We start from the raw sequence: 22,953 nt of genomic DNA, 5'->3' as shown, positions 1-22,953 counted from the left end.
GGTGTAAGGGAAGGAGGGGGAGGGGGGGAGGGCAATGGGGGGGGGGGGGGGGGGGGCTGAAAGAGGCCAGTGCCCCTGTTCAGACGAGATACTACTACCTTAATTAATTCAAATTCAAAAATACTTTATTGATCCCAAAGGGAAATTAAACATTATAGTATCTCTTATTAATTCATATTCAATTGTAGTTTATTAAGTTATGCACCATTATAGAAACTATTTAACTTTCAGTTTTAATTTAAAGCTGCAGTAGGTAATTTCTGAGTTTGAAAAGTGGAAAATTTTCAAAGACTGAATTTTCCACTTTTTTTTAATTTCTGAGAATAATCTCAAAGTTTCTGAGTTTATTGGAAGCTACTTGGAAACAAATAAAATATACATTTTGGCTCCTATGTAGTTACCATTGCCATTCTTAAGACCCACAAAATCTCCTTGTAAAAACTCGTAACATCAGGCTCCAGATTCGCCTTAAAATTAATCCTGAAGGTACCCGGCAACCTGGGAAAAGATAGGGAAACAAATGTTTATCTAATTTGAGTTTCAAACTAATTAATTTTCCCCTTTAACAGGAAGAATGTTGATGACTTCACAGGACCCAGGGAACGAAGTGATCTGGGGTTTATCACCTTTGACATCTCAGCTGATATCCTTTTACTTCCCATCGTGGGGTGTCAAGACAACTTTGATTTAAACAGAAAATGCTGAGATGAACTTATGTTTGTTCAGCAGTAACTCCGTACTATTTAAAAACTACACTAACATCAATGTAACTGTACTTTGTTTTTGAAGAGATTTGATTAGTTCAAACTGCTGTTGTTTGATAAAATGTGTGTCTGTGTGCTGTTCTTTAACTTTTCCCACATTTGGAGCCAATTTTTGACTGGAATGTCAAGCAGCTGTTTCTCTACTTGTCAGCTGAATACGCCACAAAGAGCAACGTAAGTAAACACACTTATTGAGCTTTGGTGTGTTTATCTGGTTTGGATCAGCATGAAATAAAAAAATCAGACTCACACATTGTCATTCAGACAGTGTCATGGCTTATACCTCATAAGTCCTCTCCTGCTGCTGCTGCATGCATTGAAGGATGGAATCAGGTTTAACACCAGTCAAACTGTGGTCTCGAGAAAACAAAGTTTATTTTCTTGAGATTAACTCGTTTTCTCAAGAAAATTCAGGAAAAATTGACGCTGAAAATGTCTGTTACAGTATAAAGCAGTTTGATTTATAACACAAAACTAATCTTCACTGTATTTCTGTATAAACTTCCCATCTGACTTGCATTTCAGTGCATTTGTAATAACATTTTGGCTGTTATTACACATTTATTTTTCTGCACTGATGTACTGTATTCTAAATATTTTGTGCTTTTTAAAGTTAAATACTAATAATTAACTTTAACAAGAATGAAAAGAATACTTAAGTTAAATATTAGTATTTAACTTTTCAAGCATGTTCTGTTACTCTTTGGTGGGTCATGACAAAAATAAGTTTTTCACTACCAAAACCTCTGACCGTTTCTTTACACCACAGATAACTTTAAAACATTACTCAGATAATATCTTTTAGGAGACTATAAAATTGTGTGTGTGTGTGTGTGTCAGTCTCTAAACCAGGTGGTGCTGTGGGATAGGATCATCCTCCGAGGAGACAACACCAAACTGAACCTCAGAGACATGAAATCCAAATACTTCTTCTTTGATGATGGGAATGGACTCAGGTTAGACGCTGGAGCATATTTTACACCCAAACCTGTGTTTATGCTTACAAGATGAATATTTAATCATGTTTTTGTTACGTCCCGAAATTTCGCGTGTGCACACAATGCTGGAGGGCAAAAACGTGCTTTTTTTTTATTTCCTACCACCCACCCCCACATAGCCGCTAGAGCATTCCCTTAACAAAATAAAATCTGGAGATGTAGGTGTTATTAATTTAGTGCAGTGCGCCACAGCAAAGGGGGAAAGTAACGTAGAAAAATGTTTGAAGAACAACTCAAACCCACTCTTATTCTTCCCTTTTCTCGCTCTATGACGGCTACGCTACACGCAGACCCGTTCCCATAGCAACTGACGACAACGCCGCTAATGTATCATAGTGCGTTCACACCAACGCGCTTTGAGCGTCCAGCGTGGCGCGATTTGAACCGTTTTGAGCGTTTGAACCAGACGCTCAAAACGCGTTTGGCGTAAACGCACCATCAGAATTAAAAACGTAAATGTTTATCTAGTTAATATTGTTGACCATATCAAAGCACTACGTTCCGTTTTGTTTTCTATATCACGTGTACATTTAAGATTTAGGGCTTTGTGTTGACAATTTCACAACCAAAATCAATGGTAATCATCAATGAGGAGCCGGTGTTGCCTTCCAGCAATCACGTTGCAACAAACTTTAGCTTGTATCCGTGTTCCTGAATGCGATTGCCTGACGGGCACGTCCGTGTTGTGTGCAGGGCCAATAAAAACATCACCTTGACGCTGTCCTGGAACGTCGTTCCCAACGCTGGGATCCTTCCTCTGGTAGCCGGAAGCGGACACATCAGCCTGCCTTTCCCCGAGCAGTATGAGGCCACAAAGAGCTACTAGACAGAAATGTTCACCTGCACCAACACACACAAACCTTTCCACCATGATGACACACACACACACACACACACACATTAGTGTTTTTCTGTATGAGGCTGTTTGTAATAAAGAAATAAACTAACATTTGTGTGTGTGTAAAGATTTTGTGGATAAAATGCTGATCAGACTCAAAATAGTTTTAAATATTATTGTGGGATACATTTTTCTAGGTCTTCCACATTAAATGATAAGTTATTGCAATAAACGATAAAATTGTTTTGAGACCATTTTCAAATAACAGCATGACGAGGAGAGATCATATTCTCAAAGATAAACTTATCTTTGAGGAGAAGTTTATTAAAAATCCTTAAATTTGAGTTGTGAAACCCTGCTGGTGGAGAGCATCTGGCAGGACTGCATGCCGTCAAACTGGTCTGCTTTGGATTGCAAACCAAAATGCATTTTCTATGTAAATGTGGGAGAATTTAAGAGAACATAAACAAGCTAACAGAACTGGCTGTAGCAATAATTTTCATCAATAAGGGGGGGAAAAAAGGAATCAATTTTGCCTTGTTGGTGAAAACTTGACCATTCCTATTAGAACAGAAGTAACAGGCACAGAACTACTAAACTTTTATTTTAGCACAGTGCTCAGAAACAATATTAAACACATATCCTCTGTTTACAAAGAAAATACTAAAGTAAGAAATTCCTCCCCATCTTTCTTTTTAATGTTTTAAATTACAAGCTGTAATAAAATGGCAGAATCCCATCCACCTCCATCAGTAATTTAAATGAAGGCATTACTTCCTTTTAGTGATAATATTTTTTAAAAAGGTGTGGGGTCAGTCCAGGCGTTGGATGAGCTTCTCCTCCATCATACAGTAGAGGGCGACGTGGGACAAATCTGAGATGAAAGCGTCGCAGACTCGTCTGCTGATGCCCTTACAGCCTCGGAGGTCCAGCAGAGTCAGAGAGGAGAAACGCTTCAGGTAGGGCAGGCAGCCGTCCGTCAGCTGGTTGCAACCTTACAAACACGAACAAGTCAGGATTTAAATGAAGCAGATGAGACGGGCAAGGGTTAAACTACTGCTGGAAATCAATTAAAACAGTTAATCACCATTAATCACTATGCCTTACTTTGTAAGCTTGAAATATAAATATAAAAACAGTTATATTAATTTATCCTGTTGCACTCCAATTAAACTGCAAGAAATTATCTGATTTTTTTGTATTCTAACTTCTCAACAGCAACAAAGGGAAACTTACTCCACCAGCAAACTTGCTCGGGGGACAACTGACAGATTTTATTTTATCATCTAGTTCTTGGCTGCTCTACCCCTTTCTGATGCCGCCCTGGGCAGCTGCCCATATCAAAAACATTTGTACATTTTCAAAAAATGTTTTATTGTCTCAAACCAAACTCAGTTTTCCAGGTTTTTATATTCAGGAAGATTTAAAGTCAGAGGCTTCTTCAAACTCACTGCAACACAGACTGCTAGAGCAGATCTTTCCTGCCAACAGCATCACCATCTACAATACCTGAAGAATTTGAATTAATATGGGTTACATTTAATTTCCCTTTAGGACCAAGAAAGTATTTTTGAATTAAAATTTAGTTTCAAACGTTCATTTAGAAATTTCTCACTCCATTCTTTTCCTATGGACCTTGATAACCTTCCGCCAGAGAAAGGTCATAGGTCAAAACAGTATTTTAATTATTCTGTATATGCAACAATAACATTAAAATTGTCAGATTAAGTCAAGTTTACTTGATCAGCATATTTCAGTGAGGCAGTTCAAAGTGCTTTACATCATAAAAACACAAAGTTATAAAAGTCACAACAGTCGACAAAAGAGAAAACCAGTAAACTTTTTACATTTAAGTGCCATCATCAAATGTGTTGGTCAATGTTTCATTGATTATGAATCAAAATCAACTCTAAACAGTTGAGTTTTAGTATAGATTTAAAGGAACTCTGTTTCAGTGGCTTTGCAGTTTTCTGGATGTTTGTTCCAGATTTGTGGTGCATAGAAGCTGAATGCTGCTTCTCCATGTTTGGTTCTGGTTCTGGATGCAGACCAGAACCAGAAGACCTGAGAGGTTGATACAACAGTAGCAAATATTTAATGCCGTTAAGCCATTCAGTGATTTATAAACTCTTCCTGGTTTTAGTGAAAACATTAGTGCATGTGTTAACATTGACAGTTAAAATTCTAAATGACAGTTTTCAGATTGTGATAATGTAAACACCCACCAGAGAGCGTGATCTCACTGAGGTTGTTGCGGGTGTGAGTCCCAGCAGCTGCCAGCAGGGTGATGCAGGAGTCTGTTATGTTCTTGCAGTGAGCCAGGTCCAGCGCCTCCAGCTGGGGCATGTGGCGCTGCAGCAGCCTCAGAGTCGACTCGCTCACATCCAGACCAGACAGGCGCAGCGTCACCATGTTCCTCAGTCTGCTGCGGGACGACTCCAAGTCTGCGCAGGCGGATCGAGACGACAAGTGACTTTTAGAGTGATGCTTATTGATCATAGTTTGTTTTTTATTGTTGTAAAGAACGTTTTCCAAATTTAGGCTTTTAATCAGACATTAGATTGAATTTTATTATAAAACTGAACAGTATGAGCATGAAGCACTTTCCAGGACTTCATACAAAAATGAAGCAGTTTCCAAACATTTAACTGAAATTCAACCATTTTCACACTGCAAAAAAAAAATATTACCAAATATTTTTGGTCAAGTTTCTACTTCAAATATTTTAGTACACTTGAAGTAAGACAAAACTAATTTATAGATAAACCAAGCTCCTCTATTTTGCTGAAAGGTTAAGTCAATAATTCCTCAATATTGATTAAAAAAAGTACTTATTCCATTGGCAGATGATTTCACTTATAAAACATTTTTTCCATGTCATAAGTGAAATAATCTGCCAATGGAACTAGAACTTTTTTTTACAAATATTAAGGAGTTATTGACTTAAACTAAGCTCCTGCATCTTGCTGAAAAGTTACTTCTAAGTTAGTTTTCTCTTATTTCAGGTGTACTAAGATATCTGCATGAGAAACTAGAACAAAAATACATGGTAAGATTTTGTGTTTTTGCAGAGCAGCAAGGATTTCACGTCACTTGGCTCTTCCACTTCTACTGACCAGGTGGAGTGATGATCTCTTTAATCTGGGCTTCTTTAATGCCTTCACACCAGCGCAGATCCAGCAGCTGCAACTGGGGCAGAGTGGGAGAGACCAGAGCGGACAGACACGACCAGGGCAGACCAGTCAGCCTCAGTTCCCTCAAACCTGCAGAGAAACACCAGGAGTCGGAGGGAGGTGAGGCGTGTACGGACAGGGAGGTGTGTGTTTGTGGCGGTTTGTACCTGGGAGTCTGGTGAGAAGGCAGTTGAGTTGCTTCATGGCCAGCGGCGTCCAGGATAAGTCCAGAGAGGTCGGGTGGCGTTTAATGATGCCTGCCAGTGCCTGGTTACTGAGCGGGCTGCAGCGACTCACATCGATGTGACTCCACAGGCGTTTGTCACAGCTCCTACACACAACAGCACCGCAAGGATGAAAGTTATCGATTAATGAATGAATATAAAGTTGACTGATCTTATCCACTGACTGACCCTAATGTGAAGGGTTCCATAACACGAAGGGTTATTTTTTCATAATATGCTGCATTTAAAAAAATGCCAAGAAAATTTCAAAAATAAAATTACAAAAATAGTTATAAAATTTCAAGAATAAAATGAAAATATTAGAAGAATAAAGTATTAAGAGAATGCAGTCACAATATTATGACTTTATTATTGTAATATGGCTGTTTTCATACTACTGCAATGACTTTGTAATACTATGACTTTATTCTCATATTACTACAACTTTATTCTTGTATTATGACTATTCAAGTAACGCTGTGATTTAATTCCCATTATTTCAACTTTATTTTCATACGACTTTATTCTAGAAATATGATTTTACTCTCGTACATTTTTAAAATGAACTTTTAAAAAAAATCATCAGCTGTATTAAATATTGACTGAACCAACAGAAAATTTTAGTTTTTTCACCTTATTAAACTTGTGTGGTGGATACAACGTATATATTTCACATCCGAATGTATGCTTTTATTGTGAAGGGGAGACGGTGAAATGTGAAGACACCAATGGTTGTCCGTCATTCCATTTTTGGTTTTGGTTGGAAGACGTTGTATCCGCCACACTTAAACATATTTATAAACTGAGAGACCCTGAAAAATCATCAACAACAAACCACTAATGGACAATTAAACGTAAGTTTATCAATTGTTTTCAGCCGTCCTTATTGGAATCGTGTATTTTTCGATCGCGTACTTCATAATCCTTTCCGTTTTCTGTCGTTACGTCCTCGCCGTCTTGGCACAGGATTAACTTTTGGTTGAAAACTTAACGCTACTTCTAAATGCAGCTCGACTAAATGGGCGCTATTAATGCGATAACTTAAGAAGTTTTTAAATTATTTATAAATGTAAGCAGAACCACACAACGAGCATTTTACATCTCACACCGAACTCCATTTGGACCGTTTCTCATTTCTGTTAAAGGATGCGCCCGTCGCCATCTTGATTCTTGTACCAACTATGATCAGCGGCGCCCTCTGCTGGATGGCGGCTAAATTACAACACTGAAAGGTCTAAGTGGACGTTTTTCGTTAATCGGTTGGAATTAATTTTAATCTAACAAACCGTTAACTGTCAATTAATCGTAAGTGTTTTAATTTAGTTGATTTTAATAAAGCTGAATCTGTAGACATACCACTTGTACCAGGCTTTACAGACAGTCATGCAGGCCAGCAGATCGGCTCTGTTCAAGTAGCTGAAGACGGACACCCAGACCTCCTTCTCCCCTCCCCGATCACTTCCTGCATCCTTAAAGGACGGCAGGGACAGTAGGGATGACGGTAGGGAAGCGGCAGAAGCAGCAGCCTGATCTTCCTCTGAGGAAGACGCTGAGTAATTTCTGCTGCTTTTGTCTCCCTGGATTCCTCGTATCCGAGGCCTGAGAGGACGAAAAAATAAATAAATAAAATTAAATTGTCACTGTGAGCCTTTACGTAACATGATTACAAAATATTAAAAGCAGGCAGAAGAAAAATAAAATTACAAATCAATATAAAGTTTATAAAACTTACATACCACATAGTAAAATTACTCAAGACAAAGTATAGTTAAAAATACTCCAAAAAGTACATTTTCTCAAAAAGTTACACAAGTAAATGTGAGTAAATGTAAGTAGTTACTGTCTACCTCTGGTTATCAGATAGAAGTAGTAGGAGTATTTGTAACTAAAACAGAGAAATCTCCACCTGCCCGGTCCTCTCGGGGTTAGAGAGTCAGCAGGATCAGAACCTCGGACCCTGGAAGGTTTGGAATGAGCCGCCTTTCTCTGGATGAAGCCCTGCTGACTTCCTGCAGCTCCAGTTGACCTTAACCCCATGGCTGCTTCCAGCTTTGGAACGATGGAGCCTGAACCAAGCAGACAGGTCACACAACACTCAACGAGAGCCAGAACTTCAACTAGACCCAAGACTTTAACGCCATAATTACAAATCTTAAATTGCTTTTTGTTTTTATATACTTTAAACATACAAAAGTCCTGAGCCAGAACCTTTGTTTTTGATCGTTTCTGGTACACCTGTAAATACGACACACTAGCAACATCCACAAATCTTGTGAGAGATCATCTGTGGTCCTACTGCCATCTGCATAGATGCACTGCTCGTGAAACAGCCATTCAGAGCCAGGAGGAGCATCTTGGCACCACCAATCAACCTCATGAACGTGCTGCTAAGTGTGCTAATGGCAGAGAAACTATTACAGGAAAACAGTTTATCTGCTGTCGCAGGTATCTATGCTAACTAGCCATAGCATTCATGACAGGCTACACTAGGTGCAGCGTAGCAGAGAGGAAGGACGGCATGAGAAGGGGTGTGAGCAGAACATAGATGGGCATGATTGACAGCGTTAAATCCGCATCCGGGTTCTGATTGGTTGATTTTTTTTCACTGATTATTTGTCTCATAACATTCTGTCATGACATAATGACAGTTTTAACAAATATGTAAAAAACGTTTTTTATAAAAGTTACGTATTGCAGCTTTAATAAAAGTAGGTAAAATAAAATGTCCACTTATTCAATAATTTAGCAGCAAAAAAAAATTTTAATTGAAAATCTTTATATTGCTGATGTATGTTTTGCTTAAAATTAAATTAATCTTGATTAATTTCAGAACCCTAAGTTAACATTTTAACTGAGTCCCATCACTAAACACTCGAGTCCCTCCGTTTACCTGACTGCGTCTTGGCCTTGTGCGGCTGCTGCAGCGTAACCGTCAGGTAGGATCCACTCAGCAGGTCGTCGTTCAGATCGGACACCAGCAGCACCGGCGGTTCTGGGTCCGAATCCCAGCGTCCGTCCTCCTCATCATCCTCCCTTTTCATCTCGTCGTCCTCTGCCGTGTCCACCTCCTCTTCCTCGGGGTCGAACTCCTGCCCCTCGCTGTCGTCATCTTCGTCGTAGTCCCTCCTGCGTCTCCGGTGTTTGTGATGCAGATATTCCTTCTCTTCCTCGCTGTCACACTCGTCATCGTCGTAATCGTCGTCGTTGTCATCGTCGTCGTCCTCGTCGTCGTCTTCGTCATCGTCCGACTCTTCGGAGTCGTCTCCCCTGCGTTGCATCCTGGATCCTCCGCGGAGCCGGACCCGCCCTCTGCGCCCGACCTCCTTCATTCCCATCCCTCGCTTCAGCCTGAGGACCGACATGGAGCCCGACACAAACCCGCCTCGGTTCCCCTTGTGGGACAAGCCGCCCCGTGACAGACCCCTCCTGCTGGCGCCAAACGACTTTCTGGACGAGTGGCCCATTCTTCTTCTGTGAGACACTAGAGACACGATACGAGGACAGGCGAGGTCAATAAAACTGCTTCTGGCATATGTTATGGTTTTAGAAAACAGCGACTAAAAAGCTGCTAAGAGGCAATAAAAAGGTTATTCCGGTTAGAGTGGGTATTTACACGGAAGACGATTACAGCCACTGGAAAAAAAATTTTTTTTTAAAAAAAGGTATAAATTCAAACTTTTTTCTTCAGAATTCTGTTTTTTTTTTCTGGAATTCTGACTTTTTTTTTTTTCTTAAAATAAAAAAAGTCAAAATTCTTTAATCTCAGAACATCAAAACAGAATATGATGTTTCTGTAAACAAAATTGTCCTTCAAAATATATTAATTAACAGAATGGAAATTATAAAAATTTTTTGTCATACTACTCCATTAATTGCGACAGGCAACATCTAAAAAAAAGTAACAATATATGGATCATATTTTTATATTTTTAGTACCATAAAATTTTGTGACAAAACGTTGAGACCATATTGCCCACTTCTAGCTTCCAGCAGACATTTAAAACACACAAACCGTGATCATCGTCATCACTCCCCGAGTCGTCGCCCTCCTGGCTGTGGAGCTGCCGTCTGTAAATTTTAGCAATCCGAGCATCAAGCAGCGATGAAGATTTCCTCTTCTGCACATTGGAGGAAAAGAGGAAGAAGATGAGAAACAAAAAGAAAGCAGAAACTAAAAGTCTGATCACAATGATCCTAAAAACAACTACGAGCTTTTTCATGAAACACCGACACAGAGTAGTGAATGTTGTTTAACTTATTTTTATTAAACTCATTTACTCTGACACCCCTAGATGAAATTCAATGCAACAGTCTGCTTTTCAATTCAATACTGCAAAAAACAACAAAATCTTACCAAGTATTTTTTGTCTAATTTCTAGTGGAATTATCTTAGTACACCTGAAATAAGACAAACCTTATTTTAAGTCAATTTATTCCTTAATACTGATGAAAAAAAAGTACTAGTTCTACAGAGAAATTATTTCACTTATAACAAGACATTTTCTCATATTAAAGTTAAATTATCTGGAATTATTTCCTTAAAGCAATGTTGAAAGTTAAATTTGTCTTATTTCATGTACTACAAAATTTGCACTGGAAATTAGACCAAAAATTCTTGGTAATTTTTTGTGTTTTTGGAGTGAGTTCAGTTTATTTATAAAGCACCAATTCACAACAAATAATTTCACAAAAGGCACTTTACAAAAACTTAAATTAGACACACATTCCAACTGATCCCAGTTACATTATGAGTCTATCTCTTAAAATCCTAATAAAGTGGAAAAATATGAAAAAGGTTCAAGGAATATAAATGCATTTGAAGGCGTCACTATCTTTTACATTTGGATAAAATGTAAAAGATAAAATAACTTCTGACTCACCATTGAATCGCCTCTGTCACCTTTACACTGTGAACAGGTGAATCATCACAGGATAAATTTAAGACTCTGAAACAGAGCAACTAAACCGAACAAAGTGACATGAAGCTAAAGACAGATTAGGATATTGATTACCTCTCGATCGGTGATGCCCTGGACGCACTTTGGACACTCCCAGCAGCTGGGCAGGTCTTTATTCACGACGCCGTCGCCCTGAACCTAACAGGACGTTTAAAAAGAAACTCAGCACCAGAGCTGGGTAGAAACTGCATTTACCTGAGAAACCTTTGGAAAACATTTACTCTTAGTAGTATTTTTACTACTCTGTACTTTTTACTTTTACTTGAGTAATTTTATTTTGAAGTATTTCTGCTCTTACTTGAGTAAAATTTCTGGATTTTCTACCCACTGAATAAAAAACAAACATGTTTTAACCAGAAATTCACCAGACACACACCTGCAGTTTCTGTTAAAGTTTTTTTATTGAAAGAAACTGATTTAGAAAAAAATGTAGTTATTTTTTGTTACTTGTATGAATTATTTTAATTTTCATCCTTTAAATATCAAACTTTTCAAGTATTATATTTTGCTCCATCTAATGATGAAATTTGTAAACATTAAATTGGTTGATAATTTGATCAGTTACTCACTTTTTACCAAATACGGTTTTACTCTTGGATGGCTACTGCAGTTTGAATATCAAGCACTTTTAAGGATTTTACACAGAAATCAAGCACTTTCCAAACCTTGAAAACACCTAGTTGAAATGAAATGGTTTTCAGGGATTTTAAGGAACCTGTACGAACAAAACCAAATGTTCCCAGCTTACCGTGAGGCAGGCAGGATGGACAATCTGAGCGCAGCTGGAGCACTCCATCAGCGTGAGGGAAGCGTCTCCAGTTTCCTCCTGGTTCGGCTCCTTGCAGATTTCACACACTGCAGACAGCGGGAGGCCCGGCTGGACGAGGCAGCAAAGTTAAAAAAAAAAAAAAAAAAAATCAGTTCACTCACGACAACAAACCCTGTTAATAATACCTTTGGCATAATATCTGGGAAAAACGAATCCATTTGGTAAAAGTTTATTTAGATGGGTCTGCATAAGACTGACCTGTTATAAACATGAAGGGGTTTCATGAATGTTTACGACTGTTGTCACAAAGTGTCATTCAATAAATGACATTTTTAATGCAAAGTTGCACTAAAAGTTGGATTAAAAGTCCATTAAAAGTGTCATTATTTACGGACTTTTACAGAAACATTCATGAAGACTCGTTCATGTTTATCACAGTGTCATGTCAGTCTCATGCACACCCATTCAAATAAAGTGTTAGCATACATTTTATACGTTTACTCAAACTCAAAACTGTCATTTATGAAGACTCCAACCAAAATGGAGAAATTATTTGAGAAAACTCCATATTTGTATATGTGTGTCTACATGAGCAAACAGATTTAATCTGCGACAAATAATGCAGCGACGTTGTCGTGTTTTATTAACTTTACATTCAATACACTAATTAAAGGTAGTTTAATACCTATATCTGTCCATATAAATTAACCTCCTGGTGCAGTGTGTAACTCCTAACAGGAAGTTGTGGCTGTTTTCTGATTGGCTGAGGCGATCTGAGCATAACACCACACTGCCCCCTACGGGTCTGGAATGTTTAAAACAATATTCAGGGGTGCAGCAGTGCAGGTTTATGTGGTGCAGATACACATTATTTATTGGATAAAATGTATATATTAATTACTTTTATCCCATTATTGGTACTTTTAGATGATATTTTGCAATATTTATAAAAATGTATTTGACATTTTATTCATTTTTTCACCTTTCTTATTAAGCAACATTCATGCAAACAGTAAAGTACATTTTCATTGAGCAAAGAGACGCATTTCTACTTTTTTTTTTTACATTTTTACAAATAAACATTGAACTTTCTTACGGAGAGGCACTGCCGCAGCACACAGGTCTGCTTGAGTTTCCCAGGTCCTCCGAACTTCTTCATGTCTCTGCAGAAGTTACAGTCTCCACACTCCGCCCTTATGCACGCCTCACAGCGCTTACATCTGCAGACAAACGGAAGAAAGTTAAAATGGATTCTCTTCATGAAGAAGTGGAGCCTGAACGCAGAATCAGAGGAATGATCAGAGGTTCGCACTGGAGTCCTTCCTCAGACGCTTAGGACTCTGTACTGACTTCCAATTAGGTCTGAGATGATTAATCGTGATTAATCGATTATTGAAATAATAATTAAATAATTTAGAAATTGATTAATTGTTAACTGGAGTAAACAAACTTAAGAAAAGGCCATTTCCTGAAAGAACAACACACTCAGAGCAGTTTTAAAACCAAAACTGCAAAAATATAAACATTTAGCATTTAAGATTAAATTAAAATCTTTATTTGTAAATGTGCTCCACCCAAAACTTGAGGAGTTCTGGGGGGAGCATTTTTAGTTTCACCTGGTTAAATTCAGTTAAAAAAAAAAACAAAAAAAAAAACACCTCTTGCTATGTAATCATTAGTTGGGTTAATCCAAAGAAGAATCACCAGATTACCCCTACACTGTGTTTATCAGATTAATCATCAGAATAATTGTTTACTAAATCATAAATTCCAGCCCTTCCTCCCATCCCTTTAGTAATTCTGGCTGTGCCCAACCTAAAAGTAAATTTTATGTTTGCTACCTGACTCTGCGGCGCCTCAGGGAGGACATGGAGGAGGAGGGTTTCTGCGATCGCTGCATGGAGGTCGCTGAGGGCGGTTTAGGACGAGGAGCCGGTGGCGGTGGAGGCGGAGGAGGCGGCTGATACCACGAAGGCTGAGGACGACGCAGAAAAGCCAAGAAAATTTAACATTATTATTGTTAGTTATAGTATATTCCACTTAAAGTAATTTAATCATTTTATAAAGGGTAGCTGCCAGATTTGTCTGTCTGCACGCTGAAGGCATTGATACAGACATCTTTTTACAAACGCATCGCAATCAAAGCATTTCATATCAGCCGATATCAATAATCAGGAAGAGAAAACTGGACCAGATAAAACAGGCAAGTTACTTTAAGCCTAAGGTGTTTCTAAATGAAATGACTGTTTAGGATAATGTGATGGGAAAAATAAAAGGACACAAAAGAAAATATGAGAGTGTAAATAGTTATGAAACTGTTTTGGTCCAGAAGGACGTTTGGATCAGGTTCAGATGAATGTTTACCCTGGGTGGCCACTTCACAATCGGTTTTCCAGTGTAGGACAGCTTAGGGTTGTCATTAGCATGTTCCTTCAGTAAAGCCTGAAAGAGAAAAAAAAGTTGTTAAAAGGCTGAAAACAAAAAAAAAAAGAACATTAAAAATATCAACCAGTAAAGACAAAGTGCTGTAAAGTACCTTGATGTGCGTCATGAGTGTTGAAGCGTTCTGGATCCCGGCCGGGACGCTCTTTTTGCTCGACGGCAGCGCCTCCAGTTTGCTGATCAAACTCCAGAGCCCCTCCAGCTCCAGCGGCGTCAAATGGACTTTGGATGGAGGCTTTTCCGACTCTTCGTTCTTATCAGAATCCTCCTCTGAATCAGATAACAGATTTTAATCAGAGAAATTCTAGCATGTCAGGAAAAACAGCAAAGCAACAAGTTGGGCATCCAGAAAGAATAGCTAAAGTTTAATACATTGTGGTGCACATGCAGATCTGATGATGGGAATGTAAACGACAGAATCAGGCAGAGATTGCTTCAGTCAGTGCATAAGGGCTGAAAAAGTGGCTGTGTTTCCATTAAATAAGAAATTAAATTAAAATCATACATCAGTAAGCCTGTTCACTCTACAAATTATTAAAATAACGGCAGCAACAGATTTTTCATATTTCAGCCGTGGCGCTAGCGTTCAACATCTATGAGCCAATCAGAGGAGACGTCGCGCTTTATTCAGGCGTTGGCGCAACAAACCATTATACTTGGGTTTGGCTACGTGAGCGGCATTTTGGGGAAATTGTAGTCGACCATTTTACAGAAGAGCTATTGATTCAGCACGTTCAAATGAAACAACTTTCATGAAGTGCATGATGATGCTGTGAGACAGCACATTGTCCAAAAAACCTCAAAAACAGCAGCCGTATTTTACTACTTATGAGGTGCACTGTTAATGAGTGGTCTATTTTCAATCTTTTTTATATATAAAGTGAAAACAAAACAGTCAGAAAAGTCAGTAGGTATCACAGTAGGCATTACTCCGCAACACGCCTTACTACGGTAGCTGTAACGTAACTAAACATTTTGACAGCACCATGAGCGCCACGTACCACACAAAATTGCTTCGATTTTCTGATAAAAATTAAAGGCTTTTAAATGTGCCTTATAGTATGGAAAATACGGTATTGTCCTCCTGCTACTTCCTGTTGTCTTCTTCTGCGTTTCTGCCAGTAGTAACATCCGGCTGTTGATCACATGACTCATGCAATGTGAAAAAGGTGTTTTGATATGGCTGAAGAAAACCACCTCATTCTAGCGTAAAAACTTTTTATTGAAATTGCTGTTTCCATTAAGCAAATTTATTTTCGTAATTTCAATTTGCGACATTTTCCACTTAATGTAAAGAAACATTATAGGCAGCAGAACGAGCTTCCAGAATATTGACTGAAGGTCAGCAGACAACCAGAGTCAATCTGCAGAAACTGTATTCATCATGCATTTGTTTCTTACCTGTACCCAGTGAGTATTTCTGAAACTCGGCGGTGAAGTAGGACGTCTTCGTCAGACTGAAGACGTAGCGCTCCAACACGTACCAGCACATCTCATAAAAGAACGGGCAGCGAAACTTCACAGGAACCTGCAGCCGACACCAAGAACAGGGGTGTACAAACTTTATGTCACATGTGGCAAAACGGTTGAGTCAAAAACGCTTTCGGGCCAAGAAAAGTGTCTAATTTTTAGATTATTAAGGGATTTGTAGATTCAAAACTTAAAATAATATAATACATTTTCTGTATTAAAAGGAAAGGATGTAGTTTTCAAATTCTTTTGAACAAATTTATTCTCGGTTAGAAAAACAAGATTTATTTGATTGTTAAATGGCTTGGCCGCAGCAAAGTCAGCTTTTAGTTATTATAAAAGCTTGGTAATAAAAACACAAATACTTTGTGTGTTACTTGAAATTTTCTATTATAAAAAAGTTCTGTCAGTAATAATTTTGCCCTGACTATACATAAAAAGTTTACATCTGCATGACAGTTGGGTGACATGGCTTAAAAATAAAATCTACAATTATTTCACACCAAATACGATTTCGATCCCATTTTTTTTCCAAATTTTATTAAAAATAAATTAAAAACAACAGAAAATATATTTCAAAAACTGGCATTTATTTCAATCATCTCTTCTGTGAATTAACTTGAATTTAAACTCAAGTTAATTAGAAGATGTAAAACAATTTGAGCTACAGAAACACACGTGGGTGGAAAAAAAAAATCCACATTTTGCTAAAATTAAACCATCAAAAAGGAAAATTTTGATTAATCGATATAATCAATTTATCCCCCAGCTCTAATCAGCATCAACCACCTGCATTCTCTATTATTCTTCAACTGAAGTTGGGTTCCTCAAAAGAGAAATGAATAAATGAAATAAAATAAAACTGGCAGCACTTTGGACACCCGTGACCCAAAGTGCCTTTTGTTTACATTTCATAGAGTTGTGTCAGAACCTACCCGGGTTCTGTCCTCAATGTTGCAGATGTTTAGCTGCATGGGGATGTTGAAGCTGTGCAGGAAGTTTCCTCCAAACACCATCGAATCCACAGGAGTGTAAACCGCATGAATCCAGCCTGAGGATTCAAGCCGAACATCAGAACTGCTTCCTGAGCCGCTGCGTCAGACGTACTCTACACGTACCTGAGGGTATGATGAACGTGCAGCCCGGCTTCAGTTCGATCCTCTGACAGTCAGACACTCGATCTCCCAGGAAAACGTCCCCCTGCTTCCCAGACAGAACCCAGTTCTCATACAGCTCCAGGTTTGGATCCGTCGGAGGGATCAGCCAGAAAACCTAAAGCACAAACGCATTTATTATTATCAGTACAAACAATAAACTGCACCATTTCCCACTATAAACCCAAATAAAAACATTTGTCTTCTACCTTTCTCCCTTTGAGAATGTGGTACCAGACTGACGTCCCGCCAAAGTCGATGTGAAAGTCTGTGTAGCAACCCTGAACACTCATCAGGCAATATCTGAGGAATAAACAGCTTGGTTGAGTTCAGATGAGCTAACACGGCAAAAATAAATAAATATTACCAAGTACTTTTGTCTAGTTTCTAGTGCAAATATTGTAGTACACTTTCATCAATATTAAGGAATTAATTACTTAAAACAAGTTCCCATATCTTGCCAAATAGTCACTTGCAACTTAGTACCAGGGTTATATGAGATAGTTTTGGATGTTTCATTATTGTTCAGTTTTATCCTGTTGTGACTGTTTTCTAGTTTTTATTAGCTAAATATTGTCTACTTTATTTGTTCTAGCAATAGTTTTAGTTTTTCCATACTTTGGTTCACTTTTATGTGCAGAATCAAATATTGTATATTGATTTTCTATTGAATACTCAATAGAAGACACTGTTTTGAAAAAATGTATTATTGTTGAACACCAAACTGACTGGCATTTCTCTCAAATTTTGCTGCTTTGCATTTCGCAGACTAGCGCCACCTGGTGGAGTATGGAGTGCCGTACTTTGCCGACAGCTGACGTAAACTGCTTGTGTGGTGAAAATAAATAAAAAGTAAATTTCACATCAGTTCTACGAAAACAAACTTTGTTCCATCTATAATTTCAGTATGTTTTACTTTTATACAACATAGTTCTAATTAGTTACAGTTTTTTCCCATTAATTACCAAAAATGTTTTTTCAAAATTTTTTGTTATTTCTTTAGTTTTAGTTAACTATAACACCCTTGGTTTGTACACATGAAATAAGACAAAACTCACATATGAACAATTGAAACTAGGAACTTACTTCTGGACTTTTGGATACTGCATGTCATTGATGGAGTTGGTTGAGTCCCTCTGCCTCTCCTTTAAATGACGAGGCCACATGTTGTCCACCCAGTCTATGAGCTCCACCTATGTGTACAAGAAAGAGAAAAATAAAATAAAAATGTATTGAAAGTTAAAACGTTACTGATGTCAGTATATTTACGGAGAGAGGGAACATACTGTGGTTGGTCTTTTAACCAAATTCTCCAGCTTGGTGTGGCTGAACTCAAGACTTATAACATTATAGAGCTTCTCTCTCTGGGACGCCAGAGTCTCATAGTAACGCGTCCACTGGGCCATGGACATCTCCGTCCCCTTCTGGGTGCTCACATCCATTACGTCTATCATGCGTCTGCTACCTGAGGGGACGAAGAAGACAGGAGGTGGTTGGTCACATGATCAAATCAGAGAAGAAAGCTGGAAACTGTCCTTAAGAAAAGTGTTTGAGGAGAGGATGAAATGATGAGAAGGCAAAACAACAAAAGTACAAAAGAATGAGAAGACAAATGGACAAAAGGAAAAATGGATGAGAAGATAAATAAATGAGGATGTATGGATAAAGAATGGAATATCAGATGAATAGAAGAACATATGCATGAATAACAAATATTTTGCATATGTATGAAGAACAAAGATAAATTTCCATATTTTCTCACTATTGTGGAAATTGAAGTTATTCTCTGTGCAGAACATTCAATTAAAGACATGTAGCTTTATCCAGATGAAGCTGTAACATCCAATAATAAAAACAATAACAAAGATGATAATTAAAATCTTACCAACAAACGTTTTGACATCGTTGACACTGAAATCGGGTTCTGGCATCCTGCAGAACCACACAAAAGTCAAAGTGATACAATGGCTGAGGTTTAGTTTAAATATCAGGTCATATTAGCCACCAAGCTAACAAGACATGTTAGCTTAGCACCAAAGAGCTGCTAACAGCAACTAACACATGACCAAGCTAACAGGTCATGAGTAATCAGTAAACAGAAATGTTCTTACTTGATTCCCAGGCCTTCAGGCTTCTCAAACAGGATCGGGTCTCTCAGGCCACCTTTCTGGACAAACTCGTATGTAAAATCTGTGAAATATGGAAAAAATACAAAAATGGACTGAAGCGCACATATATAAAAAAAACTGTTAAGGAAAGCTTCTGTCTCTTATTGTGAGGCTAAAAGCACCAAACAATAGTTAAACACAACTAATTACCTTTTCCTTCCATGCGGACGATTCGATCAGAACTGAACTTTTCGCTGCTGACTTTTTCCTCCAAGTCGAACATCCTTCTCCCATCAATCTCCTCATCTGAGATCCCATCGTCATGGTAACGCCTTCGAGTACCGGCTCGCTGTTGTGGATAGATCAAATTAAGAAGTATGGAAGGAGACAAATAACAAAACAAAAAAAACTTGATGGTGTTAAACAGTCAACCCAAATTCCAAGACAGAGCTCAAATGATTAGAGTTTTACTAATACTTCATAAAACTGAATTTTTTTTGTACACCACAAAATAATGGAACAACTGATCATTGTTCTAGTGAGCTAATATTTATGGATCTTAAATGGAGTCAGACATTGATGCACAATCTCTGAACCGAATTCATCAGCTTACATTGTTCAATAACATTGTTCGACAACTTTAAAAAACAGTAAGAGTAATAAAGATTTGCCATATGATCCATGGAGTCTAGCCTAGTTCTTCCAGGGCCAAGACCAGAAAAAAAGAAAACACAGCTCTCCATTCCTGCAGCCCTAAGAACAATGGACAAACTATCAAGTAGCAACAAATTCAAATTCAAAAATACTTTATTAATCCCAGAGGGAAATTAAATGTTGCTGTAACTCATTAATTTTTTATTATTGAAGATTGTGATGGCTGTTGGCAGGGAAGATCTCTTGTAGTGGTCTGTATCTCAGTAAATCTGAAAAGGCTTCTGACTGAAGAGACTCTGCCTTCCCAGAGTTTGTTATTCAGGAAGCATCTCACTGTTCTGGTGGGGATGGTGCAGTCCACACTTAAGTTTAGATAGTCATTCGCTCACTCAGTCATGGCACTGATGTGGCTCCATGTGGCTGGCAGAGAGTAGTCCAATCAGTTGCTTCAAAACAAGTATGGAGGGCCTCTTCTACTGCCCTGTGATCATGCTGTGGGATTTCCCTGTGAGTTGTACAACTTATAAAGTGTTGGGTTCTTTAACCTTTTCTAATTGCATTAGTTTACACTGAGTTGTTTCAATCTTTGTCTCATTACATAGCGGCCTGGGGAACCTAAACGGGCATTATTAAACTTACCAGCCTTTTGCTGAACCGAGGCTTTGAATCATCCATATTCAGTTGGAACGACTGGCTTCTCTCCACTGAAGAAGTAAAGAACCACCATAGATGACCTTTAACCTGCACCGTAGGGCCACATGGCTCTTTCGTAGTAAACAATTCGCTAAAACGTATGGACCTAAATGGCTGCAATCCAAGACCCGTTAAAAAGATTAAACTAACGGAGCTTACAGAGAGCTTGGCTGATTCCGCTTTGATTTACAGTGAACTACCAAAGCGGTTAAAAAGATGCAAAAAGAAAAAAGTAGTCCTACTCGGCTACATCATAGTCTAGAAGTTAGCGAGAATTATAAGTTATATAGTTTTTCTAAATACAAGATCAACGGAAGCTTTGTTCTAATCCGAGCCGGGCCAGTGTTGGTCTGCTGAGTTCAAAATGTCCTCCGATAGAACCCCAAACATATCCTCGGGTTATTTAACAACAGATGCCTGTATCCGAACAAGCTTAACCATAGGAAAAACACTTTCTCTGTGTAACTAGAACTGCAAAACCTATCGGCATGAATGTCTCTAAACAGCCGCCATTTTCCATTCCATCACAAAACAACAGTAGATCCCACCCACAAACTCGTTCTGGACCAATCACGCGAGAGCAGGCGAGAAGCTCATTGGATTTACAGCGGTGACGCTCAGCGTCAATAAAATACGTGAATTCTGATTGGACAATTATCCCAATAAGGGCGTAAGCAACCTACCAAACTACCAATAACGCCACACTTGAAACCACGTCTTGCATCCTATTGGTTGTTAGGTTCTAACGCCTTTATTGGGTGATTGAACAACATATCAATCATAAGGGTAGCCAACCAGGTGACGATGCGACACACCGTCCACACCACCTTATTATCCAGTAAAAATTGCATTCAGTCAAATAAGACTTAAAATACGTCAGAACCCAGAGCGTATTACGGTGCTTACCCCCATGGTAACAGAGAGCGGGTCTCCTCAGGACGGGAGCCGTGATCCAGTGGACTCAGAGCCTCAGTGAGCTGTCACTACTGCCAAAGACTCACATCCCAACAGTCATGCTTCAGCTCAACAAGGAAGTGGGTGGTTCTGATGGAAATGCAACTGCACCTTCTGTCATCCACCGTTCATTGGCTGGCAAATGTTGCATGGTTGCTGTGATTGGTAGAAGAAGCTTGTCCTTCAAATAGGTACATCTGATCTACGGCAAGCCAGAGACCACGCTGTGCTGCTTTTGTCTGAAAACCGAAACACTAAAATGTAATTTTAAACAATAAATATTTAGAAGACCACCCAAAAGTCAGTAAACATGCAGAAGCTCTCCACAGTTGTGTTTTTAATCTCTAGCTATCAATAATCTTAGCCTAATCGCTTGATTAAATTTGATTTTATCTTGCAGGCCCTTCAGGTCCTCCAGGTCTTCTAGTAAGGGTCTTCTGTTCTGTTAGAACCTAAAATGAAACTAAAACTCGTAGATCATAGGTCAGACAAACAAAAATGATGGTCGGTGTGTGTATATATTTTATTTGTGAACAAAATGGACAAATCTATGAAACAGAAACAAATAAATTTTAATTTATTCTCCTACACTGATACAAACTCATACTGCTTAACAATAACAAAAAAAATGACAGTTTCATGGCAAAAATCTAAAAAAACTTCAATAAAAACTAAATTTTGGAACAGCCAATATTAATTAGACCCATGATGAATGTTGAATAATGCCCAATATGCTTCACTACATACATTTTACATCAAATAGGCTACTTTAATGTTCTTTTTTATGTAAGTAAGCTGTCATGGGAATAGGCTTGCATCTGAACAGGTTGCCAGTCCATTAAGGCTTGTTTTACACTTCAGAAAAGCTTAGCTTCTCCCTAATATGCAGCTCAAAATGGTCAGATCTTAACATAAACAAGTCAATCATCACCGCCAAGTGGGCTGCCATAAACTTTCTTAAGAAGCAGCGTTAAGCACTATAAAATAAACTTTAAAAAATGATGTCATATACACAGCTTTGTAATAAAAACACACAAAACAAGAACTTATAGCTGTTAAAAAAAGAGCCTCAAGGCAATGTCACAGTCATCTAAGAAAAAACAACCCTGAATATTAAAAAATATGAACACACTCTAAATTACAATTATTTTCATTCCATACATTATAAGTGTCTCTCACCCACTAAGTGCACTCCAAAAACGTAAAATCTTACCAAGAAGTTTTGGTCTAATTTCCAGTGCAAACATCTTAATACACTTGAAATAAGAGAAAACTAACTCCTGAGTGACTTTTCAGTAAAATAAAGGATCTTGTTTTAAGTAAATATTTCCTTAATATTGATGAAAAGTTCTAGTTCCATTAGCAGATTATTCTACTAAAAACATGGCAAACAGGTGAAATAATCTGCCAGGGGAATTATTACTTTTTTTTCTTTTTTTTCTTCTTTTTATTGCAATATTAAGGAATTATTGACATAAAATAAGCACATATATTTACTGCTAAAAAGATATTTTAAAAGTTAGTTTTGTCTTATTTCAAGTGTGCTAAGATATTTGCACTAGAAATTAAACCAAAACTTCTTGGTAAGATTTTGTGTTTTTGCAGTGTGCTCACATTAAACAAACTAAAAAAATTTTGAATAGTTGTTATCCATGCAATATAAATTATTTCATTAACTGCAGTTAATAGCATAAGTATTGCCACAATGTGCTTCCAAGTAGAGTCTGTAATTAATTGATTGCAGTAAAACAAAT

At 38.0% G+C, this 22,953-nt stretch overlaps 2 protein-coding genes across 4 annotated transcripts in view; one reads left to right on the top strand and one right to left on the bottom strand.

The window, feature by feature from the left end:
• The window catches only part of spcs3 (signal peptidase complex subunit 3), a 6,579-nt gene extending 3,871 nt beyond the window's left edge, over positions 1-2,708 (top strand). Inside the window, exons 2-5 of the mRNA XM_015044015.1 lie at positions 570-643; positions 862-938; positions 1,605-1,720; positions 2,456-2,708. Of these exons, the coding sequence (XP_014899501.1) occupies positions 570-643; positions 862-938; positions 1,605-1,720; positions 2,456-2,588 (400 nt within the window). The 3' untranslated portion in view covers positions 2,589-2,708. The remainder of the gene's footprint in view (positions 1-569; positions 644-861; positions 939-1,604; positions 1,721-2,455) is intronic.
• Positions 2,709-2,884: 176 nt separating this feature from the next.
• On the bottom strand, positions 2,885-21,301 carry LOC106954487 (lysine-specific demethylase 2A-like). 3 transcript variants are annotated; one of them, XM_015044013.1, is made up of 25 exons: positions 21,152-21,301; positions 19,109-19,247; positions 18,902-18,980; positions 18,676-18,722; positions 18,077-18,255; positions 17,877-17,983; positions 17,000-17,093; positions 16,755-16,908; positions 16,572-16,687; positions 15,568-15,694; positions 14,261-14,436; positions 14,089-14,166; positions 13,566-13,699; positions 12,821-12,944; positions 11,704-11,832; positions 11,010-11,093; positions 10,878-10,904; positions 10,010-10,115; positions 8,888-9,478; positions 7,904-8,063; positions 7,354-7,596; positions 5,941-6,104; positions 5,717-5,863; positions 4,826-5,044; positions 2,885-3,594 (listed from the first exon to the last, which is right to left on the bottom strand). In XM_015044013.1, the coding sequence occupies exons 1-25, from the start codon at positions 21,155-21,157 to the stop codon at positions 3,413-3,415; spliced, it is 3,612 nt and encodes a 1,203-aa protein (XP_014899499.1). In that variant the 5' UTR covers positions 21,158-21,301; the 3' UTR covers positions 2,885-3,412. The 3 variants fall into 3 exon arrangements, with proteins under 3 accessions (XP_014899499.1, XP_014899497.1, XP_014899498.1); XM_015044011.1 differs by lacking the exon at positions 21,152-21,301 and adding an exon at positions 20,192-20,776; XM_015044012.1 differs by lacking the exons at positions 10,878-10,904; positions 21,152-21,301 and adding an exon at positions 20,192-20,776.
• Between the last annotated feature and the right edge of the window lie 1,652 nt (positions 21,302-22,953).

This window comes from Poecilia latipinna, unplaced genomic scaffold, assembly GCF_001443285.1.
Source record: "Poecilia latipinna isolate Pla-1442-1.1 unplaced genomic scaffold, P_latipinna-1.0 Scaffold660, whole genome shotgun sequence".
Taxonomy (NCBI): domain Eukaryota; kingdom Metazoa; phylum Chordata; class Actinopteri; order Cyprinodontiformes; family Poeciliidae; genus Poecilia; species Poecilia latipinna.
This window is presented reverse-complemented; position numbering and strand designations above follow the sequence as displayed.